Here is a 26,089-nt window from a genome sequence, read left to right on the forward strand (position 1 = left end):
CGCTAGTGCAAGTTCAAGGTTCAAAAACAAACTTTTATCCCAATGTTAAAAGTATGTTCAATTACTATAAGTAAAATATAAAATTTAAAAACAAAAAAGAACTATAGGATATTAAAAAAGCAAAACTTGTAACGTGTATCGAATTCGAACTCTATGATAGCTATCTCCCGCGACTCCGCTCGCTCGGGTTTTAAAAAAATAATTAGTAGCCTATGTGTTCTTCCAGATTACGTTCTGTATGCATGCCAAATTTCATAGAGACATCTACAGCCATTCTCGAGATACATTCAAACAAACATCCATCCATCTTAACATTCGCATTTATAATATCATTAAGATTAATAAGATATTTAACTGAAATAGAAAACCGTTCCCGAATTTTCTGAAATACAAGTATTCGTTACCCTGTGACATTATTTACGATTCCTGTCACGTAAAATAAAAATGTGCAAGAATGCTCGCATACGCTGTTTGACTCAGAAAACCACCGTGTGATAGCTGATTTATTTTTTCTTTTGCCCTTATAAGGACACCTTAGGGACTGACTGTAGTCAACTTTACTTATTCATCATCTGTTCTTACCATTGTTCCTGAATTGCTCTCTACAGATCGAAGCTTTGCGAAGCGAACATAAGCGTCGGTGGCTCAGAGGCTTAAGCATTTGACTTGTTAGCAGATCCTGGGTTCAAATCCGATATTTACCAGTGTGTTTTTAGATTTTTCATTTACATACATTTACCCGATGTTCTTACGGTGAAGGAAAACATCGTGATACAACCTGTACATATCTGCAAAGAAAATCAAATATATATGTAAAGTCAACCCGCACTAGGCTAGCGTGGTTGACTGTCCGAGTTACCTCTAACTTTTTGTAGACTCCGAACCCCACATTAGGAACGTTTAGTGAGCTGATAATGACACAACAAATGTCATGAATTTTTGATTATTTTTCACGACTAGCCAGCCAACGGCTTCGTCCGCTTGATGACGAATTAGAAAGCCACAGCTCCCTTTATTTTAGGGGTTTTATTAGTGGAAACGCACCTTTAAATAAGACTTTTTTCCGCTTCGCACATCATTTCCACTACTAAGCAATACATAAACAAACAGCACACCCTAATTCGATAAAATCTATCCAATTACTGAATATAATAATTCTGTCCCTCCACCCCCCGACTACCCTCACTAATTGCGTTCGCTGCGTTGCGTATAAATGTTTTTATTATAGAAAAACATTATTCCACCCTCGCGTCTAGCGTTCTATACATTTTTGTGCTGATATCTTGAAAATAATCAGCACTGCTTGCGTTTTATCTATTCTTTTTTATCGTTCAATTATTATGTGTTGACAACCCTAACTTAATACTTTCAGGATTCGATTTAATTCGAAATTATTGTAATTAACATAAGTGAATGGTTTGCTTCATATTATAGCTTAAAATATAATTTGGTACATATTAATAATAATATCAATAATGACTAACCGTGGGTTTCTGAGTCTTTTTTTGTCAAAGATAAAACAGGGATGACAATATTTTTAATAATAAAATCTTTTTATGATACTTAGTTTAATATTTTATTGTAATCACATGACTCGTCTCCGAGTTTTTTTTTATTTCATAAGGTGACAAACGAGCGAGCGGCCACCTGAAATCGCTGAAATAGCGAAGTGACCGTTGCCCATAGACATACGCAATTGCATATGCGTTGCCTACCTTTAATCGACTGAGGAGAGGATGCACATAAAGAAAATATTTTCCCTTTCGATGCATCCGGAAAGTCTTTTGGTTATTAAAATCATAATGGCATTGAACGTGTTAAAACAAAAGACTTGAGATTTTGGTTTCCATTTTGTTTTAATTTAACCAGGGTATCCGTTTCTAAACTAAGGTAATTTTAAACGACTTTACCTTTAACGTATCTTGTTAGTGAAAAAACATATATGATGTAAAATACATATAAAAAGACTAACATAATGGTTATACGTGCCGTTGTCTCACTGTTATTACTGGGGGAGACAAAAAGAATATAATGCAACCACTTAGGGTTGAAAGGGAGGGGCGAAAAAATTATATGAAATGACCCTTTTTTTTGTCAGACATTCGAGTATTGCGTGACTATTGCACGGAAAATATTAATATATTAAACACCTACCCCTCAGAAATTTCGTAACAAAAAATCTATCAAGTTATTATTCTATGGCGTGTAGTGGTTTGGGGTTGTAATTAACACTTTATTTTTTCTGACAAGCAACTGTTAGATATGAACCCTGACGAACACTGGAAAGTTATCAACTAAGGAAATTGTAGTCAGCAAGCTTACTAATATTATAAATGCGAATGTTTATATGGATGGATGTTTGTTTGAAAGTATCTCAAGAACGTCTGCGTGGGTCTTACTAATATTTGACACAGATGTACAAATAATCTGAAAGAACATATAGGCTACTAATTAAGTTTTTTTTTTCTGCGCGGACTAAGTCGCGGGCGACAACTAGTTATAAATTAAACCGTTGAAAGTGCTCATATGACTAGAAACTATTTTATTAATAACAATTTAAATTGATTTTTAAATTTAAAACTAATCCTACCAAACATGCCGCGCCGTGGCAACATCGAGTGTCCGCCTTAACGTTGCCTCGCTGTAAGCAACACATACACCAAAGTGGATAAATTCCAGATTGATTTAAAAGTGTCTAGCTTATGCCCGCAATTGCTTAAACGCACAGTTAAAAAAATATAATTAGTAGCCTATGTATTCCTTCCAGACTGTGTTCTATATAAATATCAATTTTCACCGAGATCCGTTCAGTATTCATCCAAACATTCGCATTTATAATTTTATATTAGTAAGATATAATATATATAACCTTTATTTCAATCTTTTAAATTCTTTTGTGCGTCCCGGAGGCCTAATTTAGTCCACTTTCCCTAACCCCCCTTTTTCTTATAAGGATAGGATGAGAAATGGAAGTGGACTTTCCTGATGAGATGATGCATGGAAAGGGAAAATAATTTCTTTCTGTGCATCCTCTCCTCCGTCGATTAAAGGTAGGCAACGCATAAGCGTATGTCTATGGGCAACGTTCACTTCACTATTTCAGCGATTTCAGATAGCCGCTCGCTCGTTTGTCACATTATAATATAAAAAAAGTCTATTGAAATGTTTCACTAAAAATTGGCACGGAACTTACAGACAAATTAGCTCTTGTTATGTTATAAATGCCAATGTTCGATACAGTGTCAAGGAAAAAGTCGATAGTGTAACAGAGTGCTAAGTTTGATAAATCGGCAGAACAATCGTATAGTCGTGTCAGGACTGTTGGAATTGAGCCAAGTATTTCCGAATTGAATTATTTGAAGCCATTGATACATTCCCTTTGATTAATTTTGTCCGAAGCTTTCGTCTTGTGTTTGATACACTGAATGATAGTGTTTGTTATCGGATAAAGATATTAGAAGCGACTTTTTATATTATTTTTTTTTATTGTAAAGGAAAAGAAAGAAAGAAAGAAAAGTTTTTATTATAGGTAATACAGATTAAACCAAGAAACAATAAATAACATAGTAAAATTGCAAATAACTAAGAAATTAAATTAGACTTAAGTTACCATTTATGGTTAATTTGGATAATCTAGTAAAGGGAGAAATAATACAATAGAATCTAAAAGAAATTGCAGTTTGTTTTTTTTTATTTGACGCTCATAAAGCTGAGTAAATTATATTTTTTCAAATTACTATTGGAAAAACTTCAATATCTGTTTTAAAAAAAAACACTTTCATTTTGACACTTTTTACTGCATTAAAACCACAAATGTCAAGGGCGCAAGCGATTCTAGAAAATTTAATAAAAGCATTATAAGTTTTTTTTTGTTCTCGTCAGCGCATTTTTAGGTCGTACTTGTATCTGAAGCGGCATTTTAGAGCTCCGGGCGCACGGTACTCGATTGAATCGGGGTCGGAGCTTTTCGTCGGTTACTCCATGCGTTTGATTCGGCCCTCTTCAATTTATTCGTTAACCATTCGAGTATTGTATGCGGTTGAATTTTATGCGTAGATTTTGTTATTTAGTTATAACGGGTGAGGACACTTAATCAATTATCCAGTTTTATATGTGAGCTCTAAATAAAGTTTATATTATAAAAAATACACTAATCCAGTGACGAGTAATACGAAGACGGTTGTAATAAATATTTTTAAATAATGAAATTTAAATTTAGTAGCCTTTGTGTTCTTCTAGCCTTTAATTCTGCATTTATGCCAAATTTTATCAAGATCCGTTGAGCAGTTGTGGAGATATCTTCTTACAAATATTCATCCATACATCCATATCTTCATTTATAATATTAGTAAGATTTCCTTTGTTTATATTTGCAGAAGATAGACGCGTACAATCACAGCGGGCCGTCGTTCCAGACGTCAGCAGTAATCGCTCTCTGCTCTGTCGTGCTTCTTGTTGGTGTACTCGTTGGCGCTGTCCTTGTCTGGAAGTAAGTTTTCTTTATATACTTAGTCAAAGCTTATATATATTCTTACTATGTAAAGAAGGAACCATGATATATGTTAAAATATTGTTCATTGAATCATTTTCATACACTGTAATACAATTTTAAAAAAATGTTTGTTTTAATTTAATTGACAGTAGGCATAGGCATTAAAAACATAAATCTGAACATACGATGAAGCCAAACAATGATTTAGAAATGACATACGCAATTGCATATGCGTTGCCTACCTTTAATCGACGGAGGAGAGGATCCACAGGAAGACAATATTTTCCCTTTCCATGCATCCTCTTATCCGGAAAGTCCACTTACAATTTCCTTATGAGAAAGAGGTTGGGAAGGGAAAGAGGTCTAAATTAGGCCTCTGGGACCCCACACTCATGAGACTGCACGGAATAGCTTCCACTTGACGCCTGTCTTCTGTGTGGTCGTGGTATTTCACCGGCCTAGCCGGGACAATTCATGCAAACATGTTAAAGCGGGCTCTACCACTGTTAAATAATTTATAATATTAATAAAATTTACGATATAGAACAACAATAAATTACGTCACAATTACGTCATAACAAAACACGATCAAAATCTGATCTCGTACATTAATTCTAAATGAGCCGTGACGTCATATAAATTCTCTCACAACAAGCAACAATAACATAAATTCAATTAAACAGCATCCATAATAAATCATTCGGATAACAGTTGAGAGGGAAATTTTCACAAATTAGCGGCCGACGAACGTAGAAACGACGTCGCACTGCCCCTGACAGTTTAATTGACGTTAGAAGACAAACAGAGGACATTTACACTTGTCTGTTTGTTCGTTTGATTTATTGAAGTGATCGTTTCTGTTGTTTGATATGCAAAACTATTGTAAACTAGCTGTCGCCCGCGACTCCGTTCGCGTGGATATATAAAAAACTTAATTAGTGTAGCCCACCCATCCATCCATCCACATCACATCCATCTAAACATTCGCATTTATAATATTAGTAAGTTAAATAAAAAGCAGCTCTTCAAGGCATAAAAAATGAATAAATAGTATCCTATGTCCGTCTCCTGGCTCTATGCTACCTCCTCAGCAATTTTCAGCCATATCGGTAAAGCCGTTCTTGAGTTATTACTTTCTTTTATATCTTAGAGCCAGGAGACGGACATTTTTTTTTTTTTCGAATTTATGCCTTGAAGAGCTGCTTTTTATTAAACTTACTAATATTATAAATGCGAATGTTTAGATGGATGGATAGGTGTTTGAAGATATCACTAGAACGGCTGAACGGATCTCGATTAAATTTGGCATACGTATAGAACATAGTCTGAAAGAACACATGTGCTACACTAATTAAGTTTTTTTACATACCCACGCGGGCGGAGTGGCGGGCGACAGCTAGTTTACGATATTTTTTAGCGTTACCATAAGAGGTTAAGTCTGTTGGAGCAGACAGTCTTCAAAATTCATCTTTTTATGACATTTTATTTAATTTTAACATAACAGAATAGTTTCATTTTGTATGCTAACGTTAAATTTGCGCTCATTACACGCTGTGAATGGCACCAATTGTGAAGTTAACAAATTTCTGAATAAACAGCAAATACGTATTCACGTACGGTGATTTCAAGAATTAGTTGTGAACGTGGAAGCGTCGACAGGGTGCCACTGACAGTTTAATCGCCGTTAAAACCGTCGTCACACGTCGCCCTCGGAGGCAATGGCTTGAGAAAGTTGATTAGAGTGGCTGTCACCTAGTCGGGATTTAATCCCGGTGTTAAATATTGTATTCAACTTGGAAGATGTAGCGGCAATGATGTGGAAAACATTTTATTGCATCATTTTCTTATCTCTTTAAATCAGTTTTCGGTCAACTTGATTTCGATTGACATTAACATTATTAACGGCATGATAAATACTGGGAATCTTACTAATATTATAAATACGAATGTTTGGATGTATATATAGATGTTAGAAGGTATCTCCAGAACGGCTGCATAGATTTTGGCGAAATTTATCATAGATTTAGAATAGTCTGGAAGAATATATAATACGAATGAAGTTTTTTTTTAATCCTAATGTTCATTTTGTATAGTATACCATACATACAACTTTATAAAAATATACGATCACTATAAAATAATTTTTAACTTAGTTTTATTAAACGCATGACATTTCTAGACGTTTTTTTGCTTCTCTTCAAAAAAGAAATCTTTTCACAATAAGGGTTAATTCCGCGCGGGCGGAGTCGCTGCCGACAGCTAGTAGTAGTACGTACTAATGATCTTTAGAAATGAATTTTGCAAAAAATATGATTTAAAGCACATCATATATTTCACGTCTGCTGTTATTTTGCTTTATGTCTAGATTTCTAAATCTTGTTTACTTTTGTGTTTTTTTTTATTCCATAAGGTGGCAAACGAGCGAGCAGCCACCTGAAATAGCGAAGTGACCGTTGCCCATAGACATACGCAATTGCCTATGCGTTGCCTTAAGCAAATATTTTCCCTTTCTATGCATCCTCTCATCCGGAAAATCCACTTTCACTTCCCATTCCTTATAAGAAAAAGGGTGGGAAGGGAAAGAGGACTAAGTTAGGCCTCCGGGACGCACCCTCATCAGACGAAAAGCGAAAATGCTTCCACTTCTCGCCTGCCTTCTGTGTGGTCGTGGCATTTCACCGGGCAAGCCGGGCCAATTCGTGCGAAGATGTTAAAGCGGGCTCTACCACTGTTTACTGGTTCTTTTTGTTACTGTAATATATTTTTCAATAAATGTTTTGTATTAAATCCGCTACCGCTATCTCTTATAATTTGTATCAAATGCATTGCTTTAATTATAGCCGTCACAATATTCTCGCCGCCGCGTTACGGCCAGTTTGAGGAGGTCGGATTTAGGTATATGTTACACATGTGATAAGCGTCCCATAGTGACTAATGTTGATTTAATTAAGCATTCAAAACGAAGATAAGATAATCAGGGGCCGGTTGGAAAGTTTATAAATTGGGCAATTATTTGTGTATCAACACATCGGGATAGTTCCCCTTTTGGTTCGATCTCACCGACTCGGCATTTGTTTATATTTATTTGTGTACAGATAACATCACTAAGTTATTTTTGTGGGTAATCAGTTACATAAATCCTTAGACTATTTTATTGGTTGAATCTTTTTTTTTTGATAATTAATTAGGTTTTAAAAAATGTGTAGTGACATTTCTTGTCTACGTTTACTTAGATTATAATTACAGTGACTTGACTTCGTCAAGAGCGTCGGTGGCTCAGTGGTCGAGCACTTGACTTGCAATCTGCAGGTCCTGGGTTCGAATCCCTCCATGTACCAATGTGTTTTTCGATTTCCGATTTACATATGTACATTTATTCGACGTTCTTACGTTGAAAGAAAACGTCGTGATGCAACCTGTACATATCTGAGAAGTAATTCAAAGATATGTGTGAAGTCAACCAACCCGCACTTGGCCAGCGTGGTTGACTATGGCCTAATCACCCTTAACCGAGCCCCTCGGTGGGGACGTATAGTGAGCTGATGATGATGAATTGACTTGATTTACCTTAGTAAGCTTCTCCCAAGCTATAAGTTATTTGGTTGAATGCTATCTGTATCTTTCACATTAAACGAATTATTTGTATTTTTTATAACGTAGTAAAAATGTTTCAAATCGTCTGCATATGTTGTACTATCGAGGAATCTGGTGATATTCTACCTTAAAAGCTACAGTCGTCTCGATAAAACAAAGCTTTTAAGTATGTACTTATAGACATTATTAATTATAAAATTCTTTGGCGCAAAAGACGTGCTTTCGTTACAAAGTCTAGTGTCAGAATGAATGTCGAGGGGACACAAACGTCGACATTTTATTAAGGCTAGTGTTGAGTCAATACACTGGCTCATTTGATTTTCTTCCTAACAGTACTTACGAATAAGATCTATTACTAAGGTCTAGATATACACAACTAATTACTTTTTAATTATTCTGTCATTTACACACTGCTATCTAATTGTATATTTGTAAGAAATGACGGAGTTTTTTCGTTGCAAAGAACAAGGCAATTTTGTTGTAATTGGAACACTGCGAAAAGCCATGACTGTACATGAAATACGGTAACATTGCAAATTATGTCTTTATTTCTGAAGTAGATGACAATCGATTCTTGCTTGCGGATATAATAAAAAAAATATTTTAAGTATACAAAGGTTATTTTAAAAGATAAATCACAGAGTTGGTCTGATACTATTTAACATATATCCATAATGTAGTGTATACCAGATACTTATTGAGCAACATTAAAGATTCCATAAATATTTACACTATTAGATGGAATGGCGTTTATCATAAAATTATTCATAGCTATGTTCCAGAAACTGAACACGAATCGTAATAATTTTGGAACAATATGGCGGCATACCGTTAACGTTTATTATTCATAAATCATACGACTGTCAATACGTAAACAAAGGCTAATTCTGGAAGCACGGTGTTTAGTAGTTTCCCGACAAATCCGTCGACTAAAGATAACATGGCCAGCTTGTTTCGAAATTCTAATAGGATATGCAGCTCGACGTGGGGTAGCGCATTTAGAAACGTTATTAGTACTGCAAATATTAAGTCTATAGTTTTAGTAGTTGCTATGTGCTTTCTAACTAAAATGTCTAATTACTTTCTTATTTACACACTTCGGTAATAGTGCCTTTGTTGCTTAAATTTAATCGACGGTGGAGGTGACGCACAGAAAGATTTCCCTTTTGTTTCCTGCAAAATCACACAACCACCATTTCCTTACAAGAAAAGGGAGGGAGGGAAAAGTCTACCCAAGTTAGTCCTTCAGAACATAGTCATCAGACGAAACGTGGACTTGCTTCTACTTTTTTTTACATCATAAGGTGACAAACGAGCGAGCGGACACCTGAAATAGCTGAAATAGCGAAGTGACCGTTGCCCATAGACATACGCAATTGCATATGCGTTGCCTACCTTTAATCGACGGAGGAGAGGATGCACAGAAAGAAAACATTTTCCCTTTCCATGTATCCTCTCATCCGGAAAGTCCATTTCCACTTACCATCCTTGCCTTATAAGAAAAAGGGTGGGAAGGGAAAGAGGACTAAATTAGGACGCACACGCATCAGACGAAACGCGGAATTGCTTCCACTTGATGCCTGTCTTCTGTGTAGTCGTGGTATTTCACCGGGCGAGCCGGGCCAATTCGTGCGAAGATGTTAAAGCGGGCTCTACCCTGTTGTAAGCTTGGAGTTATTGAATATTTATAATCCAAATCACTTCCGATTGTTGAGCGTAAATTGTAATATACAAGGCACAACATATAAGTTCATTTACAATGCTAATGAGATATCGAATGGAAATTATAAAACAACATTCATTTAGAGTTCCCACATAGAGTTAGTGCTGATTAAAATAAAACTGAATTTCATTAAAACATCTGCTTACTTGTAAGTTTTTTTTACTTATTTCCATGCGTGACTAATTATGCCAAATTTATGCGTTGTTTCACACCGGTTTACGATTGGCCGAGTATATATCTGTCAACCAATGAACGTCGAGGGCGGGCACTCATGCGCATATTCTAGTATCAATTTTGCATTTATGATATACAGGGTGTTAATAGTTTGATATTTATGAGCTACGTGAAAAGATCACGTCATCTTGATATTATAATTTTAAAATACCATTGCACTAAAAGACTGTGTTTATTTTTTTTCTTGACAAAGACTTCGTAAAGAAATAACAACATAACATAAATATTATTAATGCATAGTTTACGTATTTGTAGTTAATTTTAACGAATAGACGAGGAAAAGAAGGAAATAAAGAATTAAGTCCAGCAATCTATGTCAATTAAAAAATTAACGCCCGTCCAGTTTTCGTAAGTAACTGTGGAACTCTCAGAGCGGAATTTCACCCTCGAAAAACTTCGCGTAAACTCGTCGAGTGGTTCTCAAGCCCCAACACGGGTGGGGTCGCGGAACAATAGACTATTACGGGGCCTTTTTGTCTTGGCTTTGAGAGGCCAAGCACTCTATATAAGTGCTAGCCTCAGGTAAAAAGACGCCCTATGGATTTAGCCCCTAACGTTGACTGTTTTATTCCATTGCTTCGAATTTCATTAGCTTCACTCCACTATAAGTAAAGAATTCTTCTTAAAGACTAGAAATTTCCTGTTTTAGCTTTTAAAACAAGTTAATCATTAACCTATGTGTTCTATGTTCTATATCTATCGCAAATTTGATCAAGATCCGTTGATCCGTTCCGAAGATACCTTTAAACAAATATTCGCATTTATAACATTAGTAAGATGTATACGAATTCAACTACGCTTTTCCCAATTAAATATTGTTTTAATTGTTAGTTACGTCAAAGAGTAGTCAAAATGATTTTGCTTACTCTTTGACCTTTTAAAAAGCTAAACATTATGTAGTCTTTTGTTTTTGTTCTTTGTTCATTAAGGATTTTCTTACGTGAATATATTCAAATCATCCTCCGTAATAGAAGCGACGTCAGTTCAAGATAAGAAATCTACAGCTTTACATCTTTATTAAGCCTCTATTGTCTCTCTCATTATGGCGAACGTATTGTATAGCGTTGATTTCGAATCGGCGCAGCTTATTATCGACAATCTGCATACAATCAGATATTTGCATAATATCTCAATTCGTTGCGTTGTGCACTCGTATGAATGGCCGGGGAACATTTCACGCATGGCCGCGCTGAGACATACGGATGTTAATACAACGCTTTTGTTTTTGACATATCTAGATGATTTGACAATTGTTTCGAGTTTCGTTCGAATTTAAACGAATCATTTCTAGTTAATTCTTTCTCTCAAAATAAGATTCGAATTAGTTTTAATTTGAAAACTCATATAAACATTACCTGTCGTCCGCGACTTTGTCGCGGAATTAAATAAAAACCTTGATCAGTAGCTTAAGTGTTCTTGTAGACTATGTTCTATATCTATGCCAAATTTCATCGAGATCTGTTAAGTCGTTCTGCAGACCTTTTAACAAACATCTATCAATTCAAACATTTGCATTTATAATATTAGAATGATTTTTAGATTGTTAATACTTACATTATTTGAAACGAGTACATTTTTTGTTTTTGCAGTTTAATATTTATCTTTTTATATTCTTAGTTGAAATAAGGTTCAAATTCGCTTGACATTACCTGTATTCTTTCATATTTGTGTATTTGAAAGCGATGTGGCTTGAAGATTTTCTTGTTTGTACAATATTGTAGACAAAAAGCAACTATATGTTGCTTTGACACCGATTGCGAAGCCTTGACACGATAGAAAAAAAGAAAATGTTCGTTGAACGTATTTTTTTGAATCTCTTCCAACTCTGTATTTGTTCACACAAGTTCAAATATGTTTACTTACGGTGGAAGACACTTTTATAGTAAAGTTTTTTATAATCATTAAGATTATTTAAGCTAATAGCGCCATCTATGTGCTGTCAACGGACAACTGGCATTTTTAATTTGTACCGTTTCTACTAAACTTCCGATCGTGTACATCCATATTTTCAAAATAATGTCGTACTCTGAAATGTTAAAGAGTCGCTATTGGAGATTAAAAGCGTACTAAGTATAGTCGCACATAGATTTTATAGTAGTTTATTGAAATAGAGGCCTACAAGTTTAAAGAATTACCAGTAAACAAAAAGTTCTTCCGAAAGTTGTCCATTTTACAACTCAAAGCAATTATATGCATTTTATGACCGGAGTATTCGTAGTAATTCCTTAGTAGTTAAATTGATACGTCCAAACTAACATGTCTTTACTTAATTTCGAAATTAAGATGGCAACATTAAGCTATGCAACTGCCGCGCCCATTGGTTAGAATATGACGCTGTCAAGATGACTTTGTTAGTTCACATATATCCCGAATGCTAAAGTTGCTGATTGAACAATAAAATTTAAAAGATGTACGTAAATTCTTAATTCTATACTTACCTTACTTATTTATATATCAATATTCTTCGCAAGAGTAAAGTAATGGGGCAAAAGTTGGATTTCACGAGAACTCGATATGTCAATACCACGGGTAAAAAAACTTTTCAGACTCCATTAACCTATTTTATTTTCATCGTATGACTTTTCTGAACTAAGAAAGAGTTTATTTACAGAATGTATCAAACATATAAAATGTTCTTGATATATTGACTTTAGGAAAATATCAATACTGCACAAAAATCGCTATGTTAACCATTTTTACTTCTATATTAGATTGTTGTCTCTCTTCTTTCAAACAGGATTGAAAGGGATGGTTTTTTTTGTGTGATCAAGGGTAAGCCAAGGTAAAGTGGTACAACTTGTCTAAAAAAATACATTTTTTTATCATTATTGAGCAAACTAGAGACCCGCTACTCATAGACATTAATTGCAGATGCGTTGATATTTAATCGATAGAGGAGAGGCACAAAAGGGAAATATTTCTCCTGCCTATGCGTCCCCTCCTCTGTAAAATCCTTCTTTCCTTTTCCATCCAGCCCTTTTACGAAAAGGATTGTTTAGCCATGGTATTTCATTGGACGAGCCTTTTTTTATATCATAAGGTGGCAAACGAGCGAGCGGCTACCTGAAATCGCTGAAATAGCGAAGAGACCGTTGCCCATAGACATACGCAATTGCATATGCGTTACCTACCTTTAATCGACGGAGGAGAGGATGCACAGAAAGAAAATATTTTCCCCTTCCATGCATCCTCTCATCCGGAAAGTCCACTTCCACTTTCCATCCTTTCCTTATAAGAAAAGGGTGGTAAGGGAAATAGGACTAAATTAGGCCTCCGGGATGCACACTCATGAGACGAAACGCGGAATTGCTTCCGCTTCACGCCTGTCTTCTGTGTGGTCGTGGTATTTCACCGGGCGAGCCGGGCCAATTCGTGCGAAGATGTTAAAGCGGGTTCTACCACTGTTAAAGCCTCCTGATTCATGTAATGTATGTTGTTCTTGCTGCCACTGTATATAAAATCCTTATAATAAATTCAATTGTCCAAATCTTACTAAAAAGAGTTTTTCTTATGTTTATAAGACATAAAATACATAATACTTCTAACAATGATTTTTGTTCGTCCCTAAACTAAGTTTTAGTTCGATCATCAATCTTCGATTATCTACACCCCATTGGCAAGTTTTCACATTAGCTATTCTCGCGCGTACGTTCTCTACAGGTCTATTTTAATACTTTCCTACTAAAGACATTATATATTTACGTTGACAAGACTAGGAGCTAAAGGGTATGAAGAAATTTTAGTTCCTCTAACTTTAGATGTTGACAATTTATTTTGGGGATATAAAATTTACTTTAAAACGAATCATTATCAGCTCACTATACGTCCTCACCGAGGGGCTCGGAGCATACCCTTAATCAAGGGTGACTAGGCCATAGTCAACCACGCTGGCCTAGTGCAGTTGGTTGACTTCACACATACCTTTGAATTTCTTCTCAGATATATGCTGGTTCCTTCACCGTAAGAACGTCGGATAAGTGTACATATGTAAATCGGAAATCGAAAAACACATTGGTACATGGTGGGATTCGAACCTAGGACCTACAGATTGCAAGTCATGTGCTTGACCTCTGATACCTTTAAAACGAATAGTGTAATCTTATTTATATTGAAATTGGCAGTTAACCCTAAAATGATAGTACAAATTTGAGTTTTCTAACTAGCATACGAACGTTTCATGCGACTTCATTGTCGGCGTAAAAAGCCTATAATATGCTCGCCTGCATCAGTTACCTTCCAGTCCAAGTCCTGTCAAAATCGGACCATCCATTCCAGCGATTACGCAGAACAAACACAGCCTTGAAGACAGACAGACAAGAATTTAAAAAAAAACCTGATGTCTCGTTCATCAACGCAAATACGTCATGCATGATTTTTTTTTACATATAGCCATCACTTTTATTCATATGTAGACAATAGCGGTAGTTTAATTAGTCCATTTTACAGGTCTTAACCATATCAGTTCTTTTACGATCTCTGGATGCACCGGTTATGTCCATTTTTTAATGTTACAAAATTCTTTTGACAGCACCACATTCGTACCTTCGTCATCTAGCACCGTCAAATGTCACACCTTATTATAACACGTGATACGTCGACTTTAGTCATTAAGAACGCCAATCAATCTTATGATACGTCTCCCCTGATTAGTGACGTGCCACTAATTATCGAGTAACATGATACAAGTACCTCGTTGTGGTTATCGACAAAACGTAACGTCGATGTTAATTTGGTACGCACTAGCTCCGAAATTGTTTGATTTAACTGTACTTTTTGTATGCGTTATTTCTATTTTTTATTTTTGACGATGAAAGAGTTGATATAATAAATAGCAAAACTCTTAACCTTTTGCACTTGTAGAGTTTTAAACCTTTAGTAATTTTATGTTACTTTATAATTATATTATGTTATTACCAACTTACGTAGACTCAGAGCCCCTCGGTGGGGACGTATAGAGAGCTGATGATGATGATTACCAACTTGTTTATGATGATGCAATGGTATTTCACCATAGGTGAGCATCTTACTATTATAAATGCGAATGCTTAGATGGATGGATGTTTGTTTAAAGGTATCTCCGGAACGGCTCAACGGATCTTGATGTAAATTGCATAGATGTAGAACATAGTCTGGAAGAACACATAGGCTACTTATTAAGTTTTTTCTTAAATCTACACGAACGTAGACACGGACCACTGGTAATAACATAATACCAATAATAATATTAATATTGGTAAACTGTTGGATTAAGGGCACGATACAAAAGGCAGTTATCCTAGAAACCGCACGCATCGTGAGAAGGTTCCTGTCTGCAGCCCTGACCACTGGTTGTTTGAGTCATGGGACTCCGCAGCCGGTGGTGCTCTTTTTTTACTATAATATATTTTGTACCCTCACTTTGTCACCCTTAACTTAGGGTAGGCTCCGAGCCCCTCGGTGGGGACGTATAGTGAGCTGATGTTAATATTTTGTAATTTTTTTTTATTTTATATATGAAATGTAATTAAAAATAAGGTTAATAAATGAATAAGAATTATTTTATATTAATATTATAATTCAAATCTTGATTAACTTCCACTTTGTTACATTATACACATTTTTAACACTCCAAATACCGATCTTACTTTGGGCTAAACTGTCCCTTATCACTTAAACGTATCATTATTCGTTACTATTAAAAAAAAACACTAATTCGAAGCTCTTAGAGCTTACCATCAAATTAAATAAACCAACGATTTCAGATTAAAATTATCAACCCTTCCATTACTAACTACGGTTATTTGTCCTCTATGCATTTGTTACGTAAATATCAACAACAATCAGATATTCAAATAAGATGCAATTTATTTTATTTACATAAAAGGTTACCGGTCTGTCTGTATATCAACTGATTTATCGCATTATTTTTATCGACAAGCCATATAAAGCTTTTTTTCTTTACCAAACACCGTCCAACGGTACAAAGTGAAGGTGCAAACGAATTTAATTTTTATTACAAAGCACTAAAGTCACTTTTGATAGAAACATTACTGTTTACGTAAGAAATGGGCATGTTTTATCTTTAAAAATTAGATATGAGATAAAGAATCGGGCGTGGACCGGTGTTCATAACATTGGTATTCAACCATTGATCCCTAAATCAATAAGTAATATTACAAGACTAGTTGCTGCCTGCGATTTCATTCATGACAGAGAACATATAATATATAAACAGCGACACATTCTTGTTCTTTGCCAGCATAATTAATTAATTTTATTTAAATATACACTTGAAATAACATAATATGATTTTTTATGACTAGACTCAAATGTTTATTATACAATGGACCAAATATAGCCAGCGCTTGAGCCTATATTGCATAACGCCATTCACCTTGCAAAGGTGAGAGGCGTTATGCAAGAAGAAGCGAGCTTTTCACTATCTCAAAGGCCGGCAACGCATCTGCGGTTCCTCTGGTATTGCTCATGTCCATGGGCGTCGTTGAACACCTCGGTGTTGCCGCTGCTCGTTTGCCCCCTTCTGTTATAAAAAAAGGACTTCACAAAGTTACAACTTTCGATCTTCTCAAGAAGGTCAAGAAGGGACGTTGTGACCTTCAGGAATGAGGAAATGACCGAAAAAGGTCTAAGAAAAAGAGAGAGAATCTCTGTCGGAAAGAGACATAACAGTTTTACCTGACTTGTAGTAGCAAGGCGTGATAAGACGCTTAGCTTTAAAAAAAAGTATTATGCTCGGTACTATCGGGGAAAATCGCTGTATTCCACATCAAAAGCTACAGCGCTTTAAACGTTTTGACGACGCAAGAACAACAACTAATAAAACGCAGCTTTTAAATGTATTTGTAAAAGGAAAGTTCGGTTAGTGGTACACAACGCACTGCTACCTAAATGGTTATTTCGTAAGAAGGGGCGAAGTTTTGTCTCGTTGGAAAGAACAAGGCAATTGTAAGTGAAACACCGCGTAGTACCCTGACTGTACCTTTAGGTGACCGAATAACGGTTAAAATTATTTTTTTTGGTAATGCAGTTTTCAATCCAATAATGCTTGCTTAAAATATTACATTTATTATTATTTATTAACTAAAAAGATTCACATAAAACATGTGACTAAGCGTTGACGTATAAAGTTTGGAACACTGAGCTTTCTTTAAAACAAGAGTTGTTTATAAATGGGCTTTTGAGTCCATTTACGGGCAGCGACCAACACGCGTCGACGCGTGTATAATATAACCGCTGTCGTGCAGAGCTATCCGTGGGTGGTCGTGTTTCTATGTAGATGTCACCGTAAAACTGTTAACATGGTACATTTACAATCTGACGAACGACATCGTAAAGTAACGGATAATTTTTTTTAACACCGTAACCAATATATTAAATCTAATTATTGTTTGAAAATCCGAAAATGTGACAGTGTATTGACTCAACACTACCCTTACTAAAATGGCGACGTTTGTGTCCCCTCACTATTCATTCTTACACTGGACTTTGTTACGAAAGCACGTCATTCACACCAAAGGATTCTAACTAATAATGTCTAAACTATAATAAGCTAAGTCTTAGATTTACTTATTTAGTTTCCTGCTGTAACATAAAATGTCTTGGTTTATGCCAACTTACAAAATATATTTTTCATTTAGTTCGTGACAGATATTATTAATTTTACGATAACATAACTATACCCCGCGCTTACGAGATATAAGTACGCAAATCAATCTCGTAGATTTTTTTAAATTAACTTCACAGTAGTCAAAGTTGCTACCATAGAAACATTAGTTATCCTCGTTTAAGGTTAAAGTCAGTGGTTAAAGGTTATCGCTTAATAAATTATAAAAAGTACCAAATGACATTCAAGCTTAAGTTCGATGCGACATGATTATTTAATTCAAAGTTTTATCAGCTTGACAAGAACCTTTACTTAGGATTTTTTTTTTAAATCACAGTAATTTAATTTTTACGGTGACACGACAAATTAACTATAACCAACAATTTTCGATTTGTTGAATTAAAAACGTATTTCTCAATGTTTCAATTATCTTACTAATATTATAAATGCGAATGTTTAGATGAATGGATGTTTATTTGCATGTATCTCTGAAACGGCTGAACGGCGTATCTCGTTAAAATTTGGACATACATATAAAAGAACTCATAGGCTACTAAAATGTCTTTTTGTAATCCCGCGCGGACGGAGTCGCGGACGACAGCTAGTCCTAAAATATTTCGAGAATATCATTTCAAATATCTCTTGCGTACGGTTTCGTTTAATTTATTCTCTGTTCAAATTGTATTCGAAATTAAATATCTTAAATAATAAATTACACGAGGAAATGAGATTCTGCAAATCCACTGTAAAATAAAGCAGCCTGGAAGAAGTCCGATGTAACAGACGCGATAAATGATAATGGTCTTCGCCTCTAGTTATAAAACTTTGCATGAGACCGCTTGGCTTTGACTCTAAAATCCATAAAACTTCCCCTTTAATACATGAACCCTGTAACGATAATTTAAACTTTAATGGATTTCAAGTTTATCTTTAACGTATAATAGAAACTGTACTTCCCTTTATCATTTACGTTTAAAGAAAATTGGGGGAAAAATATTATATATATTTTAATTTTTTGATAAGATTTTTATGGGTATGTAGGTGTCGCCTGCTACTCAATCAAATAAAAAAAACCTTAATAAGCAGCTTATAAGTTCTTCCAGGCTATGTTCTACATCTGTGCAAAATCTCATCAAGATCCGTTGAGCCGTTCCGGAGATACCTTCAAACAAATATCCATCCATCCAACTAAGCTTTCGTATTTATACGAGTATTATAACAAACTATATTCTACATCCGTGCCAAATTGTAATGAGATCCATGCAGCCGTTCTAGAGATACCTTCAAACAAACATCCATCCATCTATCCAAACATTCACATTTATAATATTAATTCAATAAGCAAGAAACCGATTCAACTGTAATACCTTGAGTATCACCAAAGATAAATTGGTTTTAATAACTTTGTTTTATAGTAAATGTTAATTTGTCACTTTCTTTTAACAGACATAAGCGGAAAGTAACAAATTTCCTGCCGTCAAAATCATCAGCACCATCGCAGAGTGGTGGGTCGCAGAGACGAGCGCCTCCACAAGCGCCCTTGTACGAAGACTTGCAAGACATGCCCAGAAGACCCCCGCTACCGCATAGACCTGATATCGAACCACAGTTGGAAGTAAGTCTCGTTCATTCTATGCTATTAAAGAAGCTCGACTCTTTCCTTATTACGAAAATAATTTCCGATAGTCCTCTAAATGTCACATAACTTCATTCATACTTTAAGCGAGAAAATTTGTTTAAATTGAAATCCATTGTCTTGCATAATCTCTTAATTTCCATGAGTATTTCTTGCTTCTGACTAAAAACTATCAATCTAATCATGTACTGTAATATTTTCAGATGGTGGAAACGAAGCGATCCAATTGTCCGGGCAGAGTATTTGTCTGTGATAGTGGAGGCACGTGGCGCGGCGGCAACTCTTGCGGAGGCGACGCGTGCGGGGCTCCGCTCTACGAGGAACTGCCTCACAGATCGGATGACTCGATACATAGCGACGATCATTTCGCAGAAGACGAACTAAGTCTTGTCGGAGAAGCCGCTCCCTGTCGGACATGTTCCAGACCTACAGTCCCACATTCATTACCACATCGTCAAAGACCACAAAGAATGGATAGACGACCCAAGTCTTTGGAAAGACGTCGTGGTCATCATAGACTGCCGCGTCATATGCATCCACCAGATCCTTCAGAATTTCATGAAGGTGTTCTTTTGGATGCACTACTAAGATTATACCCTCAAGTTGGTACAGTTGGAGCGAGGCCGCCTGGGCCGTTACCAATGCAAGCAGGAGGAGCATGGCCAGGTGGAGAACTTCCTGGTATTGCCTGTTGGAGAGGTCCTCGTGCGTCACCCAAACCTCCCAGTGGTGATTCTTCCTTCGGATCTGATTCAGGATACAGCAATAATACTTGTGGAACGTGTGGAACCAGAGCGTCGTCCAGGCATCGTTTATCAGCTGAAATTCCAATGTCATGAACAAGATAGTGACTTTCTTGACTTTGTGTGATAATCATGTGCTATAAGAGTTCTAATATTTGACAAACTTTATAATGTACCGAAAAATCTGGAAGCATTTAGGTACTACGTATCGTGGCCTAATCAAAATGATATTCAGTGCGGCCTCATTTTTCTCATTCAGTTAACTGTTTATACTGTGTTAATACGGACTACAATAGTCCCAGTAGGTATGTTTCTAAATGTTTGTATAAAGAGATTTTCTGTAGGACAGTTTTCAAATATCTTGTATTTATTTTAAATTGTTCTTGCCAATAACATAATAGTATTTAAATGTATAACTGCATAAATAATTTTTGTACAAAATTTACGACCATGAAACTTACGTAGACGTAGCGGTTTTTTCTTAGTAAGTTATTCGGAACTAGTCCTAAATTATGATTGAATTATATAATACTTAAGGTACTTTCCGTTGTATAAAATTATGAAACCTTGTAATTTGGTTAAAATTGTAGATAGTGTAAAAATTCTTAGTTAGAAACTATTAATTAGGAACATTAGTAAGTTAAATTTTATAATCATATCACATTCTAGTATTGATAATGCATTGAATAGAATCACAAAAAATCTCCTTCCCAAAAGATATATCGTGTCCTAATCTTCTTGTCTCTGGTGCTATATTTGGATTATCTGTCACTATAATATATTTATAATTAAACTTCATTTGATTTCTTTGAAATAAAATAAGCTATTGTATCTTGCCTTAATTTCCGTAAATCATCAATACAAGAGAATTCTAGGATATTATTTCTGAGCATTGATAGGTTAAAGATGTCCATTGGCCCGCGTGACTCACCGCACTTATATCAAAATTTGCTTTGTTTTTCGATGCGGGCGGCGCAGATGATGGATGCAGCGCGTAAAATCATACAAAGCAAACTAAAATTCGTTGCGGGCCATGCATGCGGTGTGGGCCAATGGACACTTATCTTTATTGTCGGTGTTACAATGTCAAATCTCTTACTAAAATGACTACATTTTTACGTAGTTGTTACCTCTGTCATTCTTCTTGAAACAATTGAGATAGCAATATGTTTTTGCTTTGACATTTTAAAATAGGGAACTGTTAAAATCATTTTACTGTACTACAATTTAATTCATAGGGTTTTGAGGTTGAAAATATTCTTCACCTAAACTGATATATAAACACGGCTAAACACTCACGTATATACGTCCGGTGGCGGCACCGACTAGTTTCGTGCCCATCGGGGTCCCTTCATCAGGATGAGTGGTACTGGTATTATTTCGCGGACGCGTCCCGTCGCTCACTTTGAGTGAGCGACGGGCCCTGTGATCCTCACTCATCCTGATGAAGGGCCCCCGATGGGCTCGAAACTAGTCGGTGCCGCCACCGGACGTATATACGTGAGTGTTTAGCCGTGTTTATATATCAGTTTAGTATAATATCTCACGAAAGTTTGAATAATTTAATATTCTTCAACTGTTCTGCTTTATCTTCCCTTAAAATGTCAATTCATTGTCAAGCTTTTTTATATATTGAATTTTCGCATCCGTATTTAATTAAATAATTCCATAAGAAGAAATATCGATATAATTGTAAGTTTGTAGTATCATGTAGTTTACATTGAGTTAATAAAATAGTATTTATGCATTTTTGAGTTATAAATTGTTTTTTGTTTTGTATCAAAAAAAAATTATGTGAATGTTTATTTTTATTATTTCACTGATATTGTATATCAAAAGTTGTGCCACACATTAAATTTAAAAGGCCCAGTTGGTCGAAATTATAAACACGAAAAGCACAATAAATTGAAAAATAAATACATTTTTAAAAATAACGTATTATTATTTTACATCTTGAAACTAAGAATTGCTGATTTAAATGTTTAAATGGAAGAATGGATGGATGTTTGTTTGAAGGTATCTCCGGAACCGCTTAACGAAACCTGATGAAATTTGGCACAAATGTACAACATAGTCTGGAAGAATACATAGCCTACTTATTAAGTTTTTTTTTTTAATTCGACGGGCGAAGTCACGGGCGTCAGTTAGTTGTACTATAAATTAAACAAAAAATAACATGTCCATGAACTAATATCTCGCAGACAGCAAGAAACGCTATTTATAAACTACGCGTTGCTGGAGATTGAAATAATTTCGCCTTTTATGTGCGCTTACAGGTGCTGACACACTGTCCATAGCTATAAAAGCTCGAAAGTTGAGAATATAAAGCTTTGGACTTGAGCCATATCTATTAAAAGCACTTTTGTGCACTTTCATCTTTGATACCTGCACAGTATTGTGTAATTTTATTACCATATCGAGTATCATGAATGCATTTTAGATGCAAGAACAACGAAGCATTAGCTTAATGGAACAAAACACGCATTAAATTAAATAAAAAACTGAATAACAGTGTGAAAGAACCGTTAGATAACTGCAATTTAGTCTAAATGTAACTTTGCTATTTTTTTCGCTAAAGCTTAAATCTAAATTGTGCAGCTTGCCTATAGATGGATATATTTAGGCTTCGTATTGGAACAAGGTATATTGATAAAGTCTATCGAATGAATAGCTTGGCATATGAAAATCAGCATAATATGCTAAAATCATCGTACATTTGATGAATTTTCTACTATTCATGGGATAGTGATTCAAGCGACCGTGTGAAATGACAAAATTATGACAATTACTATTGAAGTTAAAATTATATATGTTTCAGCTTGGCCGGGACAGTTTTTTTTATTATATCAAGGATTACTACGTTTGGGAGACATTGTCCTTAAGCTGAACTGGATTTTTAAGATTATCATCATCTACCTGACCTCGTTCCACTTACTTTGGGTTGATGCACCAGATTTTCGTCCTCCAAATCAGTTTATCTGTCATTATGTTCGTAGTAACCACCTTCTTAATCATGTCACCTTTCACGAAATCCATCCATATCTTTCTAAGATCTCTACCAGTGTACCCCCTCCACATTCATACATAACGTTCTGCTTGCCATGCCTTCTCCACTTGCATTCTTCCCTCCTCATAACATGCCCATACCACGTCAAGCTTTTACTTCTCATTTTTTGTATTCCTGGTGATACTTTCAGACTTCTTCTAATATACTCATTTCTTATTAACTCTAGTTACTCCACAAATCTATTTTAAGCTTATGTTTTTTCTTATTTACTATATTATAATATCACAAATTCTCTTTTTACATCTGAAGATGTATACGTATAAATTCATCATCAGCTCACTATACGTCCCCACCGAGGTGCTCGGAGCCTACCCTAAGTTAAGGGTGATTAGGCCATAGTCAACCACGCTGGCCAAGTGCGGGTTGGTTGACTTCACACATATCTTTGAATTTCTTCTCAGATATGTGCAGGTTGCATCATGATGTTTTCCTTCACCGTAAGAACGTCGGATAAATGTACATATGTAAATCGGAAATCGAAAAACACATTGGTTCATTGCGGGATTCGAACCCAGGACCTGCAGATTGCAAGTCAAGTGCTTGACCCCTGAGCCACCGACGCTCTAACGCTGGAACGTATAAATTTACCTTTATATAATCCGTAACGTATTAACAGTAATCCTCTTCAGTGTACAGAATCACAGTGTAATTGTGTTACAATACGGTATATCCATTGAAATGTATTCGCCCGATTAATTCGCAGCTATCAATTCATTAAGGCTCGAAATTAGCCGGCACCAGATACCAGATCGATGTCCACTTTCGCATTGAATTGGTTATAATCAATTCCTTGTTAATTGCAAATTCTCGATAGTGGAATATTAAAATTCGCACGGACATACACATATATGAACTATATTCATTATCATCATCATCAGCTCACTATACGTCCCCACTGAGGGACTCAGTGCCTACACTAAGTTAGTGACGCTGGTCAAGTGCGGGTTGGTTGACTTCATATCTTTGAATTTCTTTTCAGATATGTGCGGGTTGCATCACGATGTTTTCCTTCACCGTAAGAACGTCGGAATTAATGTACATATGTAAACCGAAAATCTCAAAACACATTGTTACATGGGGGGATTCGAACCCAGGACCAATTTATTAAACCTATACAATAAAATTATACAGTTGACATGTCGCTATGCCTGTACTGACCGAATAGACAACTCGTGTCGACGATTCATCGTTGTGTGTACGAGCCGAGTGCTACGCTTGACTTGTAATCTGCAAATAACCAGGGTTCTTCTCATTATAGATTCACATATGTACATTTATCCAACGTTCTTACGGTGAAGAAATTTAAAGATATGTGTGAAGAAGACTATGGCCTAGTCATCCCTCACTTAGGGTAGACTTGCCTCTTCTCGTGGTCGGACGTGTGGGTCCGATAGCGGACGGTCGCCGGCTGGGTCGCGGAGGAGTGCTAACGCGTACCCGTAACCCGGCCATATGGCGATGAGGAGGGCTAGAGGGGTTTTAGACTTGCCTCTTAGTAGGGACGTAAAGTGAGCTGATGATGAAACCATGAAATATTAGATTCGATGATTTACGTTGCGTTGTGTACGAGGAGACTAAGAGTTTTAAATAACCAGTCGTCTACACTCACAAGTCAGTATTCATCAAATACAACACGAAGCCATAACTCTCGACAGTGCGACGGAACCGGCCATATGGAATGCAATTTATAAAAGACATGTTTATTTCAAAATTCACTAGGCATTCAGTCGTGACGATCTTTAGACTGTGAACGATATAAATAGTTAGATGTATGTTTGTCTGTTTGTTGGAAGAAAGTGATAGATTATTGATATTTTTGTTCTTTAAACATACATTTACGTATGAAATTGTCGTTGCGGCATTTTTGTTTGTAAATTCTAGCTAAATAATTATAACTCAGTTAATTTGTACTCATACTTTGCTTTCTATATAATTTTATAAATACAAATGTTTAGATGAATGGATTGATGTTTGTTAAAAGGTATCTTAAGAATTGCTGCATGAATCTCGCTGGATTTTGGCATAGTATTAGAACTTTTTCTATTTAATTTTGTCAAAGTTTTTTTTTTATTTCATAAGGTGGCAAACGAACGAGCGGCCACCTGAAATCGCTGAAATAACGAAGTGACCGTTGCCCATAGACATACGCAATTGCATATACGTTGCCTACCTTTAATCGACGGAGGATGCACAGAAAGAAAATATTTTCCCTTCCCATGCATCCTCTCATCCAGAAAGTCCACTTCCACTTTCCATCCTTTCCTTATAAGAAAAAGGGTGGTTAGACCTCCGGGACGCACACTAATCAGACTGCACGCGGAATTGCTTCCACTTCACCTGTCTTCTGTGTGGTCGTGGTATTTCACCGGGCGAGCCGGGCCAATTTGAAAGTTTCGGCAAACATATGTTGAAAAGCATTATTTTTTTAAAAACAAATCACAAACTATTCTAAAACCCAACCGCAACAAGAATACAAGACAGTTAAAGATAATGTAATTAAATTGCGCGCCAACATTGACTTTAATTTAGTGTCGCCGTGTGTTGATTTAACTGTTCACATAAATATAAAAGATTTAATTGAGTTATGATTATGGCATGTTATAATGCTTAACGCTAGTGTCGCTAAATCGTTCGCAAGTTTAGTGATGTGTATTAATATTATATTTACAATACAATTATCGATGGTATTATATTTATAAGTAACTTTTCTTTTCGTGCATGTGTTTTTCAAATAAATTGATTAGGGGGCATTAAAAATAATAATTTATCATTGACTAATAGAAAAGTATAGGAAATAATTTTTTTTTTAAATTCAAAAACATATTTCATCCGTAATTTATACAAGTTATAATACTCTATCGTGTTCAAAGAAGTCTTCTTCTAATGCCTTTCGCTTACTTAAGGTTCATTGTAATTGAATCTATTCCTGTCATGTGCCAAGTGATAAAGTTTTTCAATACTAGTACATTGGTCAACTCTTGTCTTATTTTCCTTCAA

General features: G+C 35.6%; 1 protein-coding gene across 2 annotated transcripts in view; it reads left to right on the forward strand.

Moving 5' to 3' along the window:
- Positions 1-21,312, forward strand: part of pxb (putative Hedgehog signaling attenuator pxb) — a 78,397-nt gene extending 57,085 nt beyond the window's left edge. For both annotated transcript variants that reach the window (XM_013315726.1, XM_013315727.1), the window contains exons 4-6: positions 4,377-4,489; positions 19,093-19,261; positions 19,486-21,312. In XM_013315726.1, the coding sequence (XP_013171180.1) occupies positions 4,377-4,489; positions 19,093-19,261; positions 19,486-20,121 (918 nt within the window). In that variant the 3' untranslated portion in view covers positions 20,122-21,312. The remainder of the gene's footprint in view (positions 1-4,376; positions 4,490-19,092; positions 19,262-19,485) is intronic.
- The last annotated feature ends 4,777 nt before the right edge of the window (positions 21,313-26,089 follow it).

This window comes from Papilio xuthus, unplaced genomic scaffold, assembly GCF_000836235.2.
Source record: "Papilio xuthus unplaced genomic scaffold, Pxut_1.1 DF826961.1, whole genome shotgun sequence".
In the NCBI taxonomy this organism is placed as follows: domain Eukaryota; kingdom Metazoa; phylum Arthropoda; class Insecta; order Lepidoptera; family Papilionidae; genus Papilio; species Papilio xuthus.